Here is a 23492-nt window from a genome sequence, read left to right as displayed (position 1 = left end):
TAGACCAAGAATCGGGCAGATCCGCTCCATTTTATGCCCCATATGCGGTTATGAATTGTGAAAAGCAACCAACGATGGAAAGACAGAAAAGGGCAGCAGTGGCCAAGGAAAGCACAACGATCCACTTAGAAAAATAGAAGATGGCGGCGTGCAAAGAAAAACTTGAATTTGAATATTCAAAACAAAGACGCACGAGTTAGAGAGAGAAACACCTTTTTAAAGTTTTTAAAGAGAGAAAGTCAAACGGAGTGGGAGTGAAGGATATACCAAATTCTCAGTCCATCCCAAACGATAATTCCGTGTTTTGACTTTCTCGATTTTGAATCTCTCTCTCTCTCTCTCTCTCTCTCTCTCTCTCTCTCTCTCTCTCTCTCTCTCTCTCTCTCTCTCTCTCTCTCTCTCTCTATCTCTCTCTCTCATATAAAAGCAGGTCTAACCTTCACACACTTACTCAAATCGATCTGCAACTCCTAACAAATTCATCCTCTCAATCAACGTTTCTTTGCCTTTCTGGGTTTTCTCTCATTCCTATTTTGAGATCTGGGGTTCTATTTGTTTTCAACTATTCGATCATCTCTGCTTCTCTTCAGATCTCTTGTAATCTTGAGCTTCTCTTTCCTTCCACAGCTTTTCTAGGTTTTGATTACTCAAGTTCAAGATGGATGAAGTCGATGTTCCATCCTATTTCCTCTGTCCAATCTCTCTGGAAATCATGAGAGATCCGGTGACCGTATCCTCCGGAATAACCTACGATCGGGAGTCCATAGAGAGATGGATATCCTCCAGCAAGAACAGTAGTACATGCCCAGTCACAAGACAACCCTTGCCTTCAGATTCCGATCTGATACCAAACCACTCTCTCCGACGATTGATCCAAGCATGGTGCACTCTCAATGCTTCCAAAGGCATAGAACGAATCCCAACACCAAAGCCTCCCGTCGATAAAGCCCAGATCCTCAAACTCCTCAATGAGGGTAAGGCCCTTCAACATCAGATTAGATGCCTTCGAAGTCTCAGATCCATCGCCAACGAAAGCGAGAGGAACCGTAGATGTTTGGAATCTGCTGGAGCAGTTGATTTCTTGGCTTCAATCGTAGCCAACGATGAAGGCACGAGTGGTACTAGATCCAGTGATGAAGAAGCTCTATACATTCTTTATCGTCTCCAGATCTCAGAGGCTGGCCTCAAGAAACTTTTAATCAGAAGATCAAATGGTGAAGACTTCGTTAAGACCTTGATGAGGATCTTGCAACATGGGACCTACCAATCTCGTGCTTATGCAGCATTGCTTCTGAAATCCATGTTCGAAGTGTGTGATCCCATTTATCTAATGGCCTTACGAGTGGAACACTTTGTTCAGATAGTGAACGTTTTGCGTGACCAGATCTCACAACAGGCATCTAAGGCTTCATTACAGATCATGGTTGAGATCTGTCAATGGAGTCGAAGCAGGATCAAAGCCGTGGAAGCTGGTGCAGTTTCAGTGTTGATTGAGATCCTACTAGAGAAGACGACAGAGAAGAGAGATTTGGAGATGGTGTTGGTGGTGTTGGATCTGCTATGTGGATGTGCAGAAGGGAGAGCCGAGTTGTTAAGACACGGAGCTGGAATAGCTGTGGTGTCCAAGAAGATACTTAGGGTTTCACATGTGGCCACTGATAGAGGAGTGAGGATACTTTCTTCGATTTCGAGGTTCTCTGGGACTTCTTCTGTTGTTCAGGAGATGCTACAAGTTGGGGTTGTTTCCAAGTTGTGTTTGGTGCTTCAGATGGACTGTAACCATAAGACCAAGGAGAAGGCCAAGGAGATGCTTAAGTTGCATTCTAGGGTTTGGAAGAACCCTTCTTGTATCCCTATCCATTTACTCTCTTCCTATCCATCTTCTTAATTAGTACCCTTCTTGTTAGTTTTGTGTACATATATAATTGGATAAAAGAAATACATGGGCATGAAAATTTGTTTCCATTCACCAGCACAAAGTAATATCCATGGAAGATGAACTTTTTGCTTCTTCTTTTCACAAGATTTTATTGAGATCGGATCAGGGTCACTTATGAAATTGTTCTCATACATCCCTGATCCATGGATTTAGAATCCACTTTTTCTCTCTTCATTTAATAGATTTTAAAATCCATGGACATACGTGATTGTTCTCGTACATGCACCTGATCTAGATTTTATTTTATTTATGTTTCAATCTTTCTGGTTTAGTTTCTATTGGTAATAGCCTTTCGTTAGTTCAAACAATAAGAAGTAAGTATATATCTGTTAATTGATAGCATTGAACCCCTATTTAAAGAAGGGCAAACTTATCCTCAACCGTGGTTGAGATAAGATTGAATCCTGACCAAGTCTGGATGTTTTCAAGATTGGATCCGATAGTCTAAGCTAGAATATTCCTCATAAACCATTAGGCTACTTCACCATTTTGGTCAATATGGCCGAACCGGAAAGAGTCTTCGACAATCTTCTCTGTTCAGCTATTTCGCAATTGTAGCAATTAATATAGTTTGATATGATAGGTGGTATTTTTCTTTACTAGGGTATTTTGATAACTCGTATAGTATGTATTGGATTTATATTTTGATCAGAGTAAGAGGATATGGCATCCACCGTGCGCGTATTTTTAAATCTCAATTGTGATGCATCCCTTCTATCTGATAGCACAAACGGAGTAATTGTGTTTATTTTTGAGATTGTAGTAGCAGTCTACTCCATTCAACCTAAGAACCTTCTATTTTCTTCTCCATTTTATTGGTCAAATGTTCTTCAAGCTATTAAAGATAATTGGGATCATATTATTGTTGAATCTGAAAACAAAATATATACTAATCTCTATACTCGTCTTCGAGCACCCCGTCCTATCAATCAGGATATAAATCATTTGGCATCCTATTTTGAATTATTTACTTTTACCTTTATTCCGAAGGAGGAATTAGCCTATTTCTACCCTATGGTTTCTAGATGTTGTAATTCAGAATCCATATATACCACACGTTTTTATCTATAATTAAAGCTTTGTTATCAAAATAAAAAGTAAGAATACAATCTAAATTTTTGAACTACAATATAATCTACAACAGATAAGGACAAGATGCAATGCACAGCTGGAGTTGGTTCAAAAACCTTGAGTTTGACTTGGTCGACCTCTCATCCTGTGATTATTATCTACTATAGTTTTGGTAGGATATTCTTCTCAAGTGCACTAAAATTCCACTCCCACCACAACACCTGTCTGAAGCCCATGTCATCATCCAGAATAGTGAGGATTAATATAGAAAGGGAAAGATAGACCAATTGAACTGTGACGCATTATTATCATTTCAGTACTTTTAAGGGACGGCAAATCCAACAAAGGGAGAGGTCACCCACTCATGTTTGTCACAAATTGATGGATCCTTGATCCCCATGTAGAGGGCCTGGCTCGGCCTTCCAGTTTCTTAGTCAGAATATGCATGCAAAGCTATTGTCCCCACTAAAATAAGAAAAGAAGCAACCGAAAGGGCGTTGCGGTGGTGGTGGGACACCATTTATAGAAAGAAAAAGCCCTCTTTGGCGGCCATCATGCACCAAAGGAAGTCAATGGTAGTCTTGCATGTGCTGGAAATGTATAGAGGTGGACATCTTGTGGAGGAAAACCTCCACCTGCCAAAATTTGCCGCTAATTATGAAAGGGTTAGTGCGGTGACTTTTGGCACAACTTGCTAGTGTGATTACAACTGACAAAAATTTTAGCATATGACTCATATGCGGAAGTAAGTACAAAAAATTAGTGTAGGATGGTAGGTGACATTGCTCAAGAAAATATTAGCGCACAAACCTCATTAGAAATTTAGGTAGAAGTCATCCCAATTGAAGTGGTTTTTAGGTACAATGGCAGTGTTCAAGGGGTGAAATTAACTTGATATATTATTATCATCATTTAATCATGAATTGAGTTTAATAATAATTAATAACATATTTTAAGTTCTACATGATATATTAATATTTTAATAATTAATACTATAAGAATTATGCTTGTAAATTACTTTTGTTGAATAACAATAAAATTCCACTATTTGAAACAAAGGCAGTTTTTTACACTGCCGCGAAATGTCTTTGTCACATTTTAATCCTTGTGATTCTGTATTTATCACATTTAGCAATGGTGAAATTTGATGGCCATGAAAACTAATTTTGTAACATTGGTAATTACTAATTAGGATTGCTAAATAACCTTAACTATCATTAAAAATTTTCCTAAAGTCTTACTTGGAGCAGCAGTAATTACCATTGCTAGATGAAATATTTCTATTATTACAATCATTTTATTTTTATTGATAAATAACTCAAGTAGTAATAGTTTACCTTTTTACCATTGTTGAACATATTTTTTATTAAAAAATAGTTGCTACTAGCAGCAATTATTTTGCAGCCGTTAAATGTAATAAATTTATTAAAAAAATCACTCCAGCCACCCCTACCAGCTTCAACGACACACTCGCCCCTCTCTGAACCCCGCCACCATTGCACCCCAACCTCTCCTCCTCTCCGCCCCTCCCCTGAAGCACCCAGCCCCCACCCCTCCCTCTCACACCCCAACCGCTACCCCCTGAAAACTTCCTGCCCCTCAACTCGCTTCCACCATTGCTGGTGACCATTCACCCCCTACGCCCCCAAACCACACCCCAACCTTGAGCTTATGCGCCCCTGCACCCCGCCACTACCCTACAACCCAACTCATTCTCTTGTAACTCCAACCCCCTTCTTTCCTATTATTGTCCTAGCTTCCACTCATGTACCTTCCCCTACACTCCCCTCCCCCTTTGCAACCTGATTCACCCCCACTTAACTCCCCTCCCCCTTAGTAACCCACCATGCCCCTAAACTATGCAACTACTCCCTTCTCTCACTGAAAACCTGTAGATCCCACCCACTCACAACCTCCCTACAGCCTCTACCTCTTGAAGCTCCCCATCCCTCCCTTGAAGTTCCCAATCCCATTGCGTAACCACTACCTTTCCTACCTCTGAACCTACCCTCCTTATTCTATAACCCACCCATCCCACCCTGAAACTCCCCTATGGGGCCAATTGCCTCCATTCTTACACCCTCTGCCCCCTTCCTTCTCCCACCTCATGCAATCCCACCCTGCTTCCCATCCTCAACATTCCCTCTAAACTCTACCCTACTCCTCTCACCCGCTCCCTACCTCCACTATTTATAGTGTATGGAACAACTACATGCATGCACCACCAAAAGTTGGAGGTGGGGGGGGGGGGTCGGAAGCCCTCTGAAAAACAAGATCATTTATTAGGAAGCTTAACCCTCCTTTCGGAGGTGTCAGTACTTGTTAGAAGAAGAAGATGACAAAGAGAAATGGAGAAGCAGAGAAATAGGATATTTGTAGGAGCAAAAAGGGGAAAAGAGATCGGGGGTTTTTTTTTTTTCATTAGAATTGGACATTTAGTTCTAGAAATTTTTTACTAATGTATAATATTATTGAGAGTTGTCTATTGATCATTACCATATATCTATTCATGGGTTGTTCAAACCGTTAAGGCGAATTGGGAATTGTGTGGACATGAGCACAGTTCTAGGTTCAATTCTCCATCTGTACATTTACGATTTAAATGGAGATCGTAACGGTGAATTGTTGCGCTAGTCTCTCCAAAGATTAGTCGAAGTGCAAGCAAGCTGGCCCCGACACCTTGGTTAACAAAAAAAAAAAAAGAAGACCATTACCATATAACACACTATATATATATATATATATATATACATACACACACATATTTAACAACGATAATATTTTACCATTGTTAAATATTATCAATTGGCGATAATTTCATTTTACCTCTATAAAATAGTACACGTATAGCAATATATAATTACCATCCTCAAATAGTATCAATGTGATATTATTGGCCCATTGTATAATAACACACACAGCAGTGGTAATAATTACCTCCACTACATATCTACAATGTAGCCATTTAAATAATGTCCTCTTATGCCTTATATTAATTTTTTTTCTCAAAGTACACTTTAAATAGCAGCGAAAAAAACTTGCCACCACTAAATGTCCACCTTTACAACTTATTTTATATTAAAAAAATCTTAAAAACTTCATAAAACCCTTTGTTTTGTATAATTTTCAATGAAAAATATTCTCCTCTCCCAGCACCCTCACAAGTCATCCCATAAAACTACGCTTAAACATCACGTCTGCCTAGGTAGGAGATAGGGAGATGACCAACGCCCGCTCAAACTGATGCGGGGAATTTATAGAGAATTAGGAGATCACACAAGTAATCACTTCAAAAGAAAAAAAGCATTCGCCACTCAAAGGAAATCCACCTAAGTATCAGACGTGTCGTACAGTCACCCTTATCTCACCAATCTAGGAAGACAGTATGTTAACTTTCCTTTCTAGTGTAGCTGATTAGCTTTAACCAAGGAGAGAATTCCTCCATTCTTTTGTATATAAACCAATTAATCCTCAATGAAAAATATCCATATTTTGATCACAATATCTACATTTTTACATGGTATCAGAGCATACCTTCTTTCTTTTTCTTTTTTTTAATCTTTTTCCCTCCCACCTTCATTATCCCACGATGGCTTCCACCACCTCTACTTAGTCTTCTAGTTCATCAAGCTCCAGTACTTCCTCCACCGACGGTGTCGCAAACCCTTTATTCTTGCATCCCTCCGACAACCCAGGGACGAATCTTGCTAGTCACCCCATGATCGGCGACAACTATACGACTTGGCACCACACCATGACCATGGCTCTCTCTGCTAAAAACAAATTGGGTTTTGTGGATGGCACTGTTATCAAACCTGCCACCACCGACCCAACATGCAAAGCAGGATGCATATGAACAATATGGTTTTGTCATGGCTACTTAACTCTATACATTGTGACCTTATTGTCTTTGTTCTATATGTTGATTTGGCCGCTGCTGTATGGAAGGATCTCCATGATCATTTTTACCCTTCCAACGTTCCGTGAATCTTCGCGTTGGAATGGTCTATTGCTACATTACAACAACACAGTGATTTTGTTGCCAAATATTATAATTCGTTGAAGAGCTACTGGGATGAATTCGCCACCTACAATCCTATCCCTTTTTGCACTTGTGGTGAATATCAAGCCTCTGCAACCCATTACCAGAACCGACAACTGATACAATTCTTAATAGGATTGAATAAGGTTTATGCCCCTATACACAGTCAGATTCTTCTTCAAGGTCCCTTATCAAGCCTAGGTTGTGCCTACTCTCTCATCCTCTAGGATGAGTTTCAATGTCTGCTGTAGCTACCTACAACCAATGAAAGCTCAGCCTTACTCGCACCTCCATCCGAGGGAGACATCCATGCCAGCTCTATCAGTGTTGTCACTCGGCCATGTTCCAATGATCAACGCCCACATTCAAAGGAGCGCTGCTCTCACTGCAACATCTTTGGACATACCCGTGATGTCTATTACAAACTTTATGGGTATCCTCCTTATTATCGGTTCTCAAGATGCTTTTAACCCCGGGACAATTACTTATCCACTCCCATCACGACTTCGGCTCCTTCTTCTTCAACAATGAACTCCCTCACCACTAATCAATATCAACAACTTCTTCATCTACTTAATGAGGTAACTATGTAGCCCGTTGCACATCTTACAGGTAGATCTCTATGCCTCACCTCTATTGTCCATTGTACTTCCATTTGGATTTATGATACAGGGGCGACTGATCATATTACATACCTTCCTTATCTACTTCATAACACTCATGCCTTTTTGCCATTGCTTCCATCTGTGGTTGGTCCTTACACCAAATGGATGTAAGCAATGCTTTTCTACATGGAGACTTAGACAAAGAGGTTTACATGCAAATCCCACCCAGTTTCACTAAACAAGGGGAGCATAAGGTCTGTTGCCTTCACAAGTCTCTCTATGGTTTGAAACAAGCTTCCAGAAATTGATTTTCTAAGCTTTTAACTACTCTTATTGTTGTTTGCTTTTCTCAATCAAAAGCTGACTACTCATTATTTACATCCTCTCACCCATCCTCATTCACAGCAGTCCTTGTTTATGTTGACGACCTCATCATCACTGGTGACGACCTCACTACAACTTGAAGTTCTACCTTCACTCCCAATTTCAAATTAAAGATTTGAGACCCTTGAAATACTTCCTCAGCATTGAAGTAGCTCGATCCAAAGCCGATATCCATATATCTCATAGGAAGTATGCACTAGACATTATTACAGATGTTGGTTTGTTGGGTGGACATCCCATTGACTTTCCCATGGAAACCAATTTTAAGCTCGACCCTGATACTGGAGCACTTCACTCAGATCCAACTGCCTATTATAGATTAGTCAGATGGCTCTTATATCTTACTATCACAAGGCCCGACATCACATTCGCAATGAACATCTTGAGCAATATATGAGCTCTCCTCGTGACTCACATTGGCAAGCTACACTATGAGTTGTTCGATACATCAAATCCACTTTAGGAACTGGCATCTTATTATCATCTACAAGTGTCTTACAACTAAGAGCATACTGTGATGCTGATTGGGGATCGTGTTCCACCACTTGCCGGTCCATCACTGGCTATTGTACATTTATTGGTGGCATCCCAGTCTCTTGGAAACAGAAAAAAAAAAAAACACACGGTATCCAGGTCCTTCGCCAAAGTAGAATGCCGTGCCATGGCATCTGCCTTATATGAAGTTACTTGGTTGCAGGCTTTGCTTAAAGATCTTCAAATACCACCTCACCTTGCTACTCTCTACTATGACAATCAATCATCCCTCCACATTGCTTCTAATCATGTTTTTCATGAGAGAACGAAGCACATTGAGATAGATTGTCACCTCATTTGGGACAAACTCCAATCCGGTTGCCTCCAAATGGCATACGTCCCGACCAAGCTTCAACTAGCAGATGTCATGACCAAACCATTAGGCAAAGCTAATTTTCAGCCCTTAATTAGCACGTTGGTTTGTGACATTCACTTTCCAACTTGAGGGGGAGTATCATACGTGTCACACAGTCACCCTTATCTCACCAACTCATTCCCATAAATTGTACCTTATCTGCTTCTGCAATCTAGGAAGATAGTAAGCTAACTTTCCTTTTTAGTGTAGCTGATTAGCTTTGACCAAGGAGATAATTCCTCCATTCTTTCGTATATAAACCAACTAATCATCAATGGAAAGTATCCATATTTTGATCACAATATCTACATTTTTATGCTAAGGGATAAGAGAACTCAAGAAGAACTACTTCTCAAAGGCCAAAGGCTTAAACTATGAATAAATTTCAAGTATACATTTCATTCACTGGTGTAAGCTTATATAGATGAGAATAGAACAACCTTCCAAGCATAGGAAATTTCCAAGAATGAAATTAAGATTAACTGAAAAAAAAAAAAAAAAAAAACATGGGGAAGACAAACAACTATCCAATAGGAAAGGACATTGGGAACCTTGAGAGGCATTTTTCATATCTTGAAGAGTCTAGAAATATAATGGTTAAGTGCCCAAGAAGTTCTAGATCCAAATTTGAGTAGAAGTTAGACTAAAAAGATGAATTCTGAATATCTAAGTGTCTACAGTCAGCCTAGACACACTTTACTAAAACGACCATAACTTCTTCTAGAAAATAGCAAATAAGACACCATTTTTTTTTCTCCTTTTTTTTTTTTTTTTCTTGGAAAATAGACTTCTAGATCTTTCCATCCATATATGGCATGACTTCTAGTTCTTTCTAAGCTGGTACAGGAGTCACCATGAAGTTACCTCAAAATCCTGGACTACAACTTTTTTTTTTAGCTTCTATCTTTGGCTTGGGCTTGTAGGCTTATTGGCTAGGTTGTTGGCCCATTTGAAAATGCGCATGCATTATACGCTTCTGCTATGTATAAATTTGTCTCTAATTTTTCTAATTTTTCTTCTTCATAATAGAAAGAAAGGTCCGCAACATTGAATGTTGTCGATATAGCATAATCACTAGGGAGTTCAATTTTATAGGCGTTTTCTTTAATCTTTTGCAACACCTTGAATAGACCATGAGCCCTAGGCTTAAGCTTACCTTGACGCCCTCAAGGAAATCTTTCTTTCCGAAGATGGATCCATACCAAATCTCATTTTTTAAAGGTAACAAGCTTTCGATTCTTATTTGCTCTTTCTTGATACTTCTCATTGTGTTTTATGATTTACTTATAGGATTCCTACCATAAACAATTTCAAAGGGACTTTTTCCAGTTGTTTGGCTTGAAGAACAATTGTAATAAAATTCAGCTAGAGCCAAAATAAGATCCCATTAGTGCAAGTTGCTTCCAATTAAACTCCTCAAAAGATTTTTCGAGCTTCTATTAACAACTTCAGTTTATCCATCGGTTTGAGGATGATGAGAGGAATTGAATTAAAGCATTGTGCCAAGCTTCCTCCAAAGCATGCACCAAAAATGACTTATAAATTTAGAATCCCGATCAGACGTGATTGTCTTAGGGATACCATATAGTCTCACAATCTCTTAACAGTAAAGATTTTCTACATAAGTAGCATCAAGATTTTTGTTACATCGTACAAAATGTTCCATTTTAGAGAGCCGATCAAGGACCACCATGATAGAATCTTTATTCCTTTGGATTCTAGGTAACCCAATCACAAAATCTAGGCTCACATCTTCCCAAGGAGCCATTGGCACCGGTAATGAGTGTATAAGCTGGTTTTTTAGGCATGACTTTTAGCAATGTGACAAGTTCTACGTCGCTTCATATGTCTTCTAACGTCTCTCTCCATTCGAGGCCAATAGATATTTTTTTTTACAAGAAAGAGAGTTTTATCTCTTCCAAAGTGTCCAGCTAGATCTCCACCATGGGGTTCATTGACAATGGCTTCCCTTAGAGAACATTTTGGAATGCATAAGCAATTATTTTTGAAAATAAATCCATCTTGCAAAAAAAATTGTTGAGTGGGTCACCTAGAACATGCTCTCTAAATATTCCCAAAGTTGGGATCATCTTCATATAGTTCTTTGATCATGTCAAAGCCTAAGACCTTCACTTGTATTGTAGTAAGCAAGAATATCTTCTACTTAATGCATCCGTCACTTGATTAAAAACTCCAGATTTATACTTGATAAGAAAAGTAAAGGCTTAAAAAAATTCTACCCACTTGGCACGCCGATTGTTGAGCTTGTGTTGAGTATTAATACACTTCAAGGCTTCATGATCCGAAAAGAGAACAAAGTCCTTGAATAACAAATAATGTTGCCAATGATCTAAAGCTCTAACAATAGCATAAAACTACTTATCATATGTAGAGTAGTTCATGCGGGAATTATTTAATTTTTCATTAAAGAGTGTAATAGGCTTTCCTTCTTGGCTAAGAACCACACCAATTTCCACATTGAAGCATCACAATCAACTCAAACACTTTATCAAAATTTTGGAATTGTAAGAATAGGAGCTTCAGTTACCTTCTTTTTAAGGAGTTCAAAGCTTTTTTGTGCTTCTTTGGTCCACTTAAAATTGCCTCATTTTAAGCATTTTGGTAATAGGAGAGATGATAGTGCTACAATTCTTGATGAAGCGCCAATAAAATGAGGCTAAACCATGAAAGCTCTGAATGTCATAGATAGATGTTGGGATAGATCAGCTTGTGATTGCCTCCACCTTTTTAGGATCCATCTCGATACCTTCACTGGAAACCACGTAGCCTAGAAATATAAGGCTATTGGTAAAGAAGTGACACTTCTTTAAGTTAGAGTACAACTTTTGCTCCCTTAGAACCTTGAAAACTTGATGGAGGTGCTCCAAGTGCTTCTCTTGGGTAGAGCTATAAATAAGAATATCATCAAAATAAACAACAACAAAGCGTCCAATAAATGGTTTAAAGATGTGATTCATAAGGGGCATAGAGGTACTAGGAGCATTAGAAAGGCCGAACGGCTTAACCATCCATTCATAAAGGCCATCTCTTGTCTTAAAGGTAGTTTTCCACTAGTCTCCAGATCTCATTCGAATTTGATCATATCCACTTCGAAGATCAATCTTTAAAAAGATTTTGGCACCATGGAGCAGGTCAAGAAGATCATCAAGTCGGGGAATAGGGAATCAGTACTTGATGATGATTTTGTTCACTGCTCTACTATCAATGCACATACACCCAAGATCCATCCTTCTTTGGCACAAGAAGGGCAGGGACAACACATGGACTTTTACTTTCCTTAACCATCCTCTAGCCATAAGGTCATCTATTTGTCGTTGTAGCTCTTCTCCTTTGGACTCATTCTATAGGTTGCCTTGTTTAGAATGATAGCTCCCAAAATAAAATCTATACAATGTTGAATATCCCTTATGGGTGGAAGATCAGGTGAAAGTTCTTCCGGAACAATATCCTTAAACTCTTGAAGAAGAGGTTGCACTTGAGAAGGGATGACATAGTTTGCTTCATTTTTTTCTAACATCATAAGAGCATAATGTCATAGGCCTAGCCTATTAAGCCCATGGACTTTGACCATTGGGCTTAGTAAGGCCCAGTTTCTAGAGAATTCTACCAAAGTGTGGAACTCTAGATATTTTGTAGTAGATCTTTTCTCGAAGATATTTGTAGGAGATATTTTAGGAGGTCTCTAGAATCCTCCACTAAGGAGGTGGAAGTAACCATTGGATGTAAGACAAGTGTACATATCCTAGCCATTCATTATAACTGGGAGTGCCTATAAATAGAGGTGCCCTCATTTAGCGAAGGTACCGAGCAAGTGAGTTCTCAAGCCTTGTACTCAAGCTTTCTAAGTGCAAAACAAGTCCATTCTTTTCAAACTCACTCTTATTTTCACTTTTTCTCTTACCAAGTCCCTTAAGGAGTGTAGTTAGGGTAACTTAGTGCTAGTGAGAGTGTTAAGTGCTAAGTGCCGATGCGGTTGCTTAGAAAAGTTTAAGGCCATGACAGTTTTGGTATTAGAGCTTCGGTTGCGAGAGAGCCAAGCTTGTAGGATAAACATTATGTCTTAACCTTTCAGAGGTGAACGATGTTGCAACAGGTTACCAGAACTATAGAAGGGAGGGTAACCCCAACACAGGAAAGCAAAGGAGGAGCAAAGACAAGTCTGTGGATGGTGGTGCTATGGAGCCTCACTTAACTCTGGTGCAGCTAACAACAGTCGGGATAATGGAGCACCTCGATGTTGTAGAGAAAAATGGGGAAGCTTGAAGGTCGTGTGGGTGAGCTCGAAGGCCATATGGGGGAGCTCAAGGAGTCTCTACTAACTACTCTCAACACCATGGCACACCAACAAAATGAGGAGCTTACGACCTTCAAGGCCCAAGTGTGGAAAGAGATTGCACGTTCAAGGATCAGGTATGGAAGGCGTTGGCCAAGATGGAAGATCACATCGATGAGGAACGTGAAGATTGGGCTATGTGTAGGAGGGCAGTGGCTGGGGGAGCCACTACCTCTCGTGAAGTGCTTAGGGTGGAGGCCCCAAGGCCCAAGCCATTTTTCGGAAAGAGAGATGTGCGGGAAGTCTACAACTTCTTTTGGCATATGGAGAGGTACTTCGAGGCAATGGCACTTGACGATGAGGCATTAAAGGTATGAACCGCTACTCTCTACCTGACCGATAATGCTACCCTATGGTGGCGTAGAAGGTATGCCAATATTGAAAGAGGTTTGTGTAGTATAGATACTTGGGATAGCTTCAAGAAAGAATTGAAGAAACAGTTCTATCCCGAGAATGCCGCTTTCTTGGCTAGGAAAAGCCTCAAAAGGCTTAAAGCACACGAGGTCTATTTGGGATTGCGTTAAAGAATTCTCCACCTTGATGCTCAAGGTCTCAAACTCCTATTTAACTTCATAGATCGCCTCTAAGGCTGGGCTGTGCAAGAATTACAACGCCGACCGTGTAGGACCTTGCTTCAGCCATTGCAGTGATGGAGTCATTGGTGGAGTTTAGGAGAGAGGATAGTTCTAAGGCTAAGAAAGGCAACAATGAAAAAGGTGGGGGAGAAAAAGCATCCAAGACCTATCCTCCAAAGGAAGGCACTAGCAAACCATCTTCAAGTAAGGAGGGTAGGCCCAGGTTGGATAAGAAAGACAAATTCACACCTAAAGACAAGTGCTTCTTGTGTGACTGGCTATATTGGGCTAGGGATTACCCAAGAGGAAGGCTCTTAATGCCTTACTTGAGGAGAAAGTGAAGACAAAGCACATATGGGGCCCCTACAATAACTAAGTGCCATCAAGGCTAAGACAGAGGTTAAGGCCACAACCTCTCAGAAGGGGCTCATGTACGTGGAGGTCTGCATCAATGGCAAGCCCACTCATGCTATGGTAGACACAGGTGCTAGCACAACTTTGTCTCGACGAATGAGGCAAAAAAACTTGGACTTAGGGTGTCTAAGGAGGGGGGATGGCTCAAGGCAGTCAACTCCCAAGCTTGTCCTATACATGGTATTGCTCGAGGGGTTGAGATGAGTATCAAGACTTGGAAAGGCACTGTGGATCTATTAATAGTACCTATGGATGATTTTCAAGTGGTGCTTGGTATGGATTTCCTACGAAGGGTCAAAGCCATACCCATAACATTCATAAGCACAATTTGCATCATAGAGGAAGGAGCTTTATGCATGGTCCCAAAGGTACAAGGGACCAAGGATGGCCCAAAACTCCTTTCAGCCATCCAGTTAAAGAAAGGAGTCAAGAAGGGAGAAACAACGTACTTGGCCGTATTGTTAGAGCAGAAGGAAGATGGTCCTACTGAGGTGCTGCCCAAGTCAATTGAGAAGGTCCTTAAGGAGTTCAAGGTTGTTATGCCAAATGAACTGCCCAAAAGACTTCCGCCTAGGAGGGAGGTGGATCATGCTATAGAGTTGGAGCTTGGTGCCAAACCATCAGCAATGGCACCTTATAAAATGTCGTCGCCAAAGTAAGAGGAGTTAAGGAAACAACTCAAGGAGTTATTGGATGTGGGATTCAGTCTTCCTTTCAAAGCTCCCTACGGTGCCCCGGTTCTCTTTCAGCCAAAGCATGATGGATTGCTTCGACTATGTAACAACTATCGGGTGTTGAACAAGGTAACAATCAAGAACAAGTATCCTATTCCTTTGATAGTAAATCTATTTGATGGACTTGGTGGGGCAAGGTACTTTACCAAGTTGAACTTGCGGTCAGGATACTACCAAGTCCGTATAGCCGAAGGAGATGAGCCTAAGACAACGTGTGTGATGTGGTATGGCTCATATGAGTTCTTAGTGATGCCCTTTGGCCTCACCAATGCCCCAGCTGCATTATACACTTTGATGAACAAAATCTTTCACCCCTACCTCAATAAGTTCGTGGTGATGTACTTGGACGACATTATTGTCTATAACAATACCTTGGAGGAACACGTACAACACTTGAAGACTATCTTCAAGGAGATAAAGGACCATCAACTTTATGTTAAGAAGAAAAAATGTGCATTTGCACAAGAGGAGGTGATGTTCCTTGGTCATAAGGTCGGAGGCGAAACAATATGGATGGATGAAAGTAAGATGCGGCCAATTCAAGAATGGGAGCCACCTACCAAGGTGACTGAGCTAAGGTCTTTCCTTGGCTTAGTTAACTACTATTGGTGGTTTATTCAAGGCTACTTAAGAAAGGCAACTCCACTCATCGACTTACTAAATAATAATCGACCATGGGTTTGGTTGGACACATACAAAGAGGCCTTTAACGACTTGAAGAAGGCCATTATGGAGGAACCAGTGCTTGCCCTACCTAACTATGGCAAGCCATTCGAGGTGCATACAGATGCCTTTGATTATTCCATTGGCAAGGTGTTAATGCAAGAAAGACACCCCATGCCTATGAAAGTCATAAGCTAAATGAGATAGAGCGATGCTACACAGTTCATAAGAAGGAGATGACCGCATTGGTGCATTGCCTAAGGACTTGGCGACACTACCTACTTGGGTCAAGGTTCATGGTGAAGACGGATAACGTTGCCACTAGCTAATTTCAAACCTAAAAAAAACTAAGTCCTAAATAAGCTCAATGGCAAGACTTCTTGGCAGAATTTGATTTCATCTTTGAGTACAAGGCCAACGAGGTGGCTGAGGCGTTTAGTAGGAAGGCGGAGTTAGCTTCCCTTAGCCAACTAGAGGGGGAACTTCTAAAGTTGATCAAGGAGGGCCTCCAATATGATCCTGTGGCTAAGAGCTTACTTGCCTTTATGCGGGAGGGCAAGAAACGAAGATAGATTGCTCTATGCCAAGAAGAGGAGACTCTACGTGCCCAAGTGGAATAACCTATGGAAGAATCTCATTCGTGAATGCCACGACACTAAATGGGTTAGTCAGCCAGGACAACGACACACACGGGTATTACTAGAAGCGACTTACTATTGGCCTCAAATGCATGATGACATAAAGGCCTATGTGAGAACTTGTCTTATGAGCCAACAAGACAAGGTATCGTAACAACCACCTAGGGGATTGCTATAACCATTCCCCATACCCAAAAGAGCAAAAACCACCATTATTGGCCTCAAATGCATGATGACATAGAAGCCTATGTGAGAACCTGTCATGTGTGCCAACAAGACAAGGTATCGCAACAACCACCTAGGGGATTGTTATAGCCACTCCCTATACCCAAAAGAGCATAGGAGAGTGTCTTTATGGACTTCATCAGTGCCCTACCTAAGTCAGAAGGGTGTGGGTCAATATTGGTGGTGGTTGATAGATTTTCTAAGTATGGCACATTCGTGGTGACACCAAGGGATTGTATAGCAGAAGAAGTGGCAAGGCTATTCCTAAAGCATGTTGTTAAGCATTGGGGGTATGCCATGATCCATAATAAGTGATCGAGACCCTCAGTTCACAGGGAGGTTTTGGATGGAGTTATTCAAGATGTTGAGATCGTCACTACACTTCTCAATAAGCTTCCATCCTTAGACTAATGGGCAAATAGAGTGCATCAACTGCTTGTTGGAGCTTTACTTGAGGCACTTCATGAGTGCCAACCAACATGATTGGGCCAAGTTTCTTGATGTGGCTCAGTTCTCCTACAATTTCCAACGAAGTGAGGCTTACAAATCAAAGTCCTTTCGAGATTGCCACAGGACAACAACCCTTAACACCACACACAGTAGTAACAAGCTACATAGGGAAGAGCCCTTCTGTGTTCAAGGTTGCCAAGGAGTGGCAAGCAAAGCTGGATGTGGCTAAGTCATAACTAGACAAGGCCACCAAAAAGATGAATAAATGGACTGACAAAGGGAGGTGACCAGAAAACTTCAAGGTCAGGGACTTAGTACTTGTGAAGCTCCTACCTCAACAATTCAAGTCCCTAAGGCTAGTACACAAAGGGCTGGTACATCGATATGAAGGCCCATTCGAGATCACGAAGAAGGTGGGTAAGGTATCCTATGAGGTGAGCCTACCTCCTAAACTCAAGATCCATCTAGTCTTCCATATAAGCTTACTAAAGCCATATCATGGAGAAAAGGAAGACCCAAGCTGTGGAACCTCAACAAGAGCACAAATGGTTGTCACTACTTTCTACAACAAAGAGGCCAAGTATATAATCATTGATCGAGTCATCTAAAGACGAGGAGTACCTCTTAGTAGGGAGTACTTAGTCAAATGGAAAGGGCTACCAGAGAGAGGTAAGTTGGAAACCCGCCAACTCTTTATGATAGTTTCAAGACCATATACAAAGGTTCCACAAAGAAGATATGATGAGAACGTTGCCGACTTAGGTGGGGGAAAGTGTCATAGCCCGCCCACTAAAAGACCATAGGCCTAGCCCATTAAGTCCATGGACTTAGGCCATTGGGCTTAGTAAGGCCCAGTTTCTAGAGAATTCTACCCAAGTGTGGAACTATAGATATTTTATAGTAGATCTTTTCTAGAAGATATTTATAGGAGATATTTTAGGAAGTCTTTAGAATCCTCCACTAAGGAGGTGGAAGTAACCATTGGATGTAAGATAAGTGTACATATCCTAGCCATTCATTTTAACTAATAGTGCTTATAAATAGAGATGCCCTCATTTAGCCAAGGCACCAAGCAAGTGAGTACTCAAGCCTTATACTCAAGCTTTCAAGTGCAATACAAGTCCATTCTTTTCAAATTCACTCTTGTGTTCACTTATTCTCTTCTTAAGTCCCTTAAGGAGTGTAGTTAGGCTAACTTAGTGCTAGTGGGAGTGCTAAGTGTCAGCGCAATTGCTTAGAAAAGTCTAAGGTCGTGACAATAAGCTACATTTAATTCTTCTATGGCCTTATCAACATTTTGAGTGTAAATTATTTTCCTCCCCTTTTGATGGTTTAGGATTTCTCTCTATTTTGGATAGACCCGAAGTGACTTTAATTCTATTTTTCTTAAAAGTGTAAGTATTCTTGAATCCATCATGCTTAGTTCTTCTATCAAATTTCCAAAGTCTCCTAAAAAGCAAATGGCAAGCATCCATGGGAACAACATCACATCATACTTTATCGTTATATTTTTTTTTCAATGGAAAATTGAAAAAGGCATCTCTTATCTACTTTTACCTCATTTCCTTTTCAAGGTCATGAAAGCTTGTAAGTTTAAGGATGCTTCTCCGTCTTGAGTTGTAATTTCTCCACCATTGTTGTAGCTACAACATTTTCACAGCTTTCTCCATCAATGATGATATCACACACTTTTCTATGAGAGGTGCATCTAGTGTGAAATATATTGTTATATAGCCATGTCTCTTCTTCAATAGGGACTGCATTTAAAATTCGACAAAGGATTGGAGACTCTCCTTGATCTCCATAGACAACTTCCTCTTCCTTTTCTGATCCTTTATTAGAACTAGATGAGTTCACTTGTTGTTCTTCTTCAAATTCTTCTTCAACTAAAGAAATAATCTTACGGTTTGGAAAATCGGAAGGGATGTGCCCGAACCCTTAATACTTGAAACATTTTCATGAATTGAAAGAGGTTCCACGACTTCAACGACCAGCCATTGAACCTAGGCTCTAATACCAACTTGATGTCAGAAAATTATAGAGGATTAGCAGATAACATAAGTGATCGCTTCAAAAGAAAAAAAGAACTCGCCACCCAAAGGAAATCTACCTATGGGATAAGAGAACTCAAGAAGTACTACTTCTTCTCAAAGGCCAAAGGCTCAAATTATGAATAAACTCCAAGTATGTATTTCATTCACTAGTGTAAGCTTATATAGATGAGCATAGAACAATCTTCCAAGCATGGCAATTTCTAAGAATGAAATTAAGACTAATTGGAAAAAAAAATCATGGGGAAGACAAACAACTATCCAATCGGAAAAAACCTTGGGAACCTTGAGAGGAATTTTCATATCTTGAAGAGTCTAGAAATATAATGGCTAAAGTGCCTAAGAAGTTATAGAACCAAATTTGAATAGAAGTTAGACTAAAAAGATAAATTCTAGAATTCTAAGCATCTGTAGTCAGCTCAGGCATACTTTACCAAAACGGCCATAATTTCTTTTAGAAAATAGCAAATGAGGCACTGTTTTTTTTTTTTTATTGTTGAAAAATAGACTTCTAGATCTTTCCATCTATATATGGCACGACTTCTTGTTCCTTCTAAGTTAGTACAGGTGTCACCGTGAAGTTACCCTAAAATCCTAGTGGTGAGCATATTTATGTGTGAAATCTAGTGTAGTAAAACATGCATTTTACATATTTAGAATGGAGTTACCTTAGGTTTTACCTTCTTTTTACAAGTTTTATATTTTTAAGGCCTTAAGGACTATCGGATGCTATATCTCTAATTTTACACATAAAGAGGTCCTATTTCTTTTCATGGTTGTGAAGAAGACGAAATTCTGAGCAAGATGAATGTGTTCAATTGCAAGTACACATCGTTTGGTTAACCATACAAGTGATTATTCTTTTCGAGCCAGAAAAAGAATAATGGATCAGAACTGAACTGAGATGTAGAACCAGCCCATCTGTAGTTGTCCCAAGGGTATAAGGAATATTTTAAATGCCAACAAGGATCGATGGACCACATCCTTAAGTGATTGAAGATTTGTTTTTGGTAACAACAACTACCTAGCGTAGTTGGTGAGTTACGGTGTGCAAAATCCCTTGCTTATTAGGAGGTCTCAAGTTCGAACCTCTTAGCTGCCATTTTATTGAGGTTTTTTTAGAAGATTTTCTCTCTCCTACTCATCACTTAAAGAAGGTCATCCAAGATGGTTGTACGCAAGTTTGAAGAAGAGAGAGAAAATAAAGAGAAAAAATAGGAAAGAAGAAAAAAAAAGACAAGGGCATTAATGGAAATTTCCATTAAAATAAAATATTATCCAAATTCAAGTAAGAAAAATCTGCCAAATGGAGTTTCTTGTGTAAAAAGAAAGAAAAATAGAAAAAGAGAGAAAAATAGGAAAAAAAAGCAAAAAAAATCATGGGAGATCTCTCTCCACACGTTTTCTCTCTTCTCTCTCCTCCACCTCATTAACAAGATAAAAAAAAATCTTTTTTTTAGAAGCTAAAATCGTTACCTTCCCTCCCCCATTCTCTATATAATAAAATTAACACAAGGGGAGGAGGTACTTCATTCTTCTTCTAGGGTTTTTTCTTAGTTGCTATATCTCTTTCTCTAGTTTTCTCTTTCTCTAACTCTAGTTCTAGGTTTATGCTTTAAACACTTTTATGAGTTCTTTTTATTCAATTAATGCAAGCACTTTTATTTTTTATTCAATCTTTTATTTTTATTGTTTAAATAATTGAAGTTATAATTTTCAAGATCTAGTTCTAGGCTTAGTTCTAGGTGAAAATAATAAGCTATGAAGCATGTCTTTCAAGTTCAATTTTTTTCTTCAGATTTGTTTTCTCTAGTGCTAGAAATTTCAGATTTGATTTATTCTAGATCTGGTTTTTAGTACTGGTAGTATCTCAAATCGATCAAGTTTTCAGTTTAAGGGTTGAAGTTCAAGTAAGTAGGCTCCTTCAGTAGTTTTCTCTCCCCCCTCTCATTCCCGCTTTTGACTACCCTTACTTTCTTAATTTAAGATTTTAATTTCAGTCGTTACATTATTGCTATCCCTTTCCCCCAAGGTTCATGGCTAGTGTATGTGTTCGCTTTGCCCCTCCTAGCCATAGAGCCATCATTTTATTATTTTTATTTTAATTGTCTCCCTTTCCCTAAAGCCAAGTAAAGTAACCTTTATAAGAGTGACTCTCTTGTCAAGTAGGGAAGCTCATATTATGATGCATCCCTCGGGCTAAGTAGAGAAACCTACTTGTGAGTCTCTCTCTAGCTTTATCCCCTTTCTTTTACTTTATTTTTATTTTAACATTTTTTTTTCTTCATTGCTTTTTAATTACGTGGGGTGTTTATTTTTAGTTTTTTATTTATTTAATTTTAATTACGTTGCTTGTGTATTTAAATTCTTAGATAACGAATGGTTAGGACGTTATTTTAGATACATATGTTTAGGATGGTAATTAGAATTAGATCACAACTATTAATCGGTTCACTTTCGCATTATTAAAAGAAGTAAAAAAATAAAGTGGCTACTCTCCCTACCCGCAGCTACACTGATCCGTAAGCTTGCGGTTACATTCTAAATCTCAAACAAGTTTTTTGGCACCATTTCCAGGGAGACAGTTCCATGTTATTTTTCACTTTCTATTGGTAAATCAAAGTGCTTTGTTTGCTTTGTTTTGTTTTTCCTTTTCTTTTATTGAATTCCTGAGAAGAACAGCTTGTAATAATAGTTGTATCGGTGGAGGTCTCCATGCCTCACAGTATGATAAAGATAGGTCTCGCCCTGTAGCAGTACCTCAGGAATTAACCTGAGCAACCCCGGATCCCTGTCGGTAAGCTCCCAAAAAGCCAAAAAAAATATCAAAAAAATCAAAAAATCATAAAAAAAAAAAAGTTTTGCTATCCATTCTTTTGTGCTTGTCTTACTCTAGTTGTGGGTAGTTTTTTGTTGTATGAGTGTTTGGTGGGTACGTAATACTAAGAATCGGTTAGAAAGAAGAGATCCAACAAGTAGTAACCTTATGCGTTTGCTCTCTTTAAAACCTTTCAATATGGGAGAACCCTTCACCTAAATCTTTAAAAGATAGGTTCTACCCTGCTAGAACAGCCTAACCTTCCTGCATAGTTCTACCACAAGCCCAGGATAATAATTTTGAACTCAAATCTTAATACATCATTATGTTGCCCCACTTCCATGGGTTGACATCTGAGGATGCAAATCTATTTCTAAGGGAATTTGAAGAAGTATGTGTTCTAATTAAGATCCAACAGCTTTCTGATGATGCTGTTAAGCTTAGGTTTATCACTTTTGTATTAAAAGACTAAGCTAAGAAGTGATTGTATGGGTTACCCACAAATTTCATAATCTCATGGGAACAGTTAACAGTTGTCTTTCTTCAGAAGTTTTTCCCAACTCACAAGACCAATAAGCTTAGAAGTGATATTCTTCAGTTTAGGCAAAAGCCTAGTGAGTCATTTTTTCGAACTTATGGAGAGATTCAAGGATCTACTCTAAGAATGCCCTCACCATGGCCTAGACTTATGGCATTTATGTCAAATAATTTATGAGGGTACTGATTACCCAACTAAACAAATGATAGAGTCTTTGTGCCCTAAGGGATTTACACCCTTTACAGATGAAGGAAAGGCATGGGAATTCTTACTTGACTTAACTGACAAAACCCGTAAGTGGGAATCAACCCAAGAGAGTGAAATAGGAGGAAAAAGATATTTTATGGATGGGATAGTAGCCAATGAAGCCCATTTGGATAGCCTAATCAAGAGGATTGAGGTTATTGTTCCTAGAGAGCCATCATCAGTCAATTTAGTTAAGATTTGTGCTTGGTGTCAGTCCCCTGGACATATCATAGAAGAATGCCCCAACACCTTTGGGGGCACTTCTAATGATAGTGTTAATGCCTTAAACCATAATAATCCATATTGTAACACTTACAATCCATGATGGAGAAATCACCCAAATTTCTCTTGGAATCAGGGCAACCAAGCAGGGTCTTCTAATTTTCATAATAAAGGTCAAACTGGACCTCAAAGGCCTCCCTTTACACAACAATATTTTTTCTAAAATACTTTTCCTAGGTCAAATGTAGGACTTTAGGCTAGTTTTTCTAGGGCCCCTCTCCTATCATCTTATCAGCAACCCCCTGGGTTTACCAACACTGGAAACGCAAGTAAAATAAGTGACTTGAAAAAAAATATGACCCTCCTCATAATAAGCCATCAAATCTTATGAGAGAACTCACCCAAGTTATCTTAATTATGCGTGAGAGGGAGAAAAGTACTTTACCTAGTCAACCAGAGCCTAACCCTAGTCATCATCAGCCTGTTAGTTCATAAGCACCAACTAATGCACCACTGAATATAGTACAAGGTCAGATTCAACAAGGGCCCTCTAACCAATGTAATGTTGTTTATGCCCTTAGGAGTGATAAAGAGTACCAACATAGCATTCTTAAATCTTCCTCATCTATTACTC

General features: G+C 39.4%; 1 protein-coding gene and 1 non-coding gene across 2 annotated transcripts; one reads left to right on the top strand and one right to left on the bottom strand.

Moving 5' to 3' along the window:
* Window positions 1-439: 439 nt before the first annotated feature.
* On the top strand, window positions 440-1965 carry LOC122058411 (E3 ubiquitin-protein ligase PUB23-like). The gene has a single exon (XM_042621092.1). It carries the CDS (start codon window positions 659-661, stop codon window positions 1886-1888), a length of 1230 nt encoding a protein of 409 aa, XP_042477026.1. The 5' UTR covers window positions 440-658; the 3' UTR covers window positions 1889-1965.
* Window positions 1966-22426: 20461 nt separating this feature from the next.
* Window positions 22427-22534, bottom strand: LOC122058510. The gene has a single exon (XR_006133807.1). It is a non-coding gene; the product is annotated as a small nucleolar RNA R71 (small nucleolar RNA).
* Between the last annotated feature and the right edge of the window lie 958 nt (window positions 22535-23492).

This window comes from Macadamia integrifolia, chromosome 12 (genome assembly GCF_013358625.1).
Source record: "Macadamia integrifolia cultivar HAES 741 chromosome 12, SCU_Mint_v3, whole genome shotgun sequence".
Taxonomy (NCBI): Eukaryota; Viridiplantae; Streptophyta; class Magnoliopsida; order Proteales; family Proteaceae; genus Macadamia; species Macadamia integrifolia.
This window is presented reverse-complemented; position numbering and strand designations above follow the sequence as displayed.

Excerpts from the sequence above, each read along its gene's own strand:
- LOC122058411 (XM_042621092.1), top strand. The coding sequence starts at position 659 with ATGGATGAAGTCGATGTTCCATCCTATTTCCTCTGTCCAATCTCTCTG.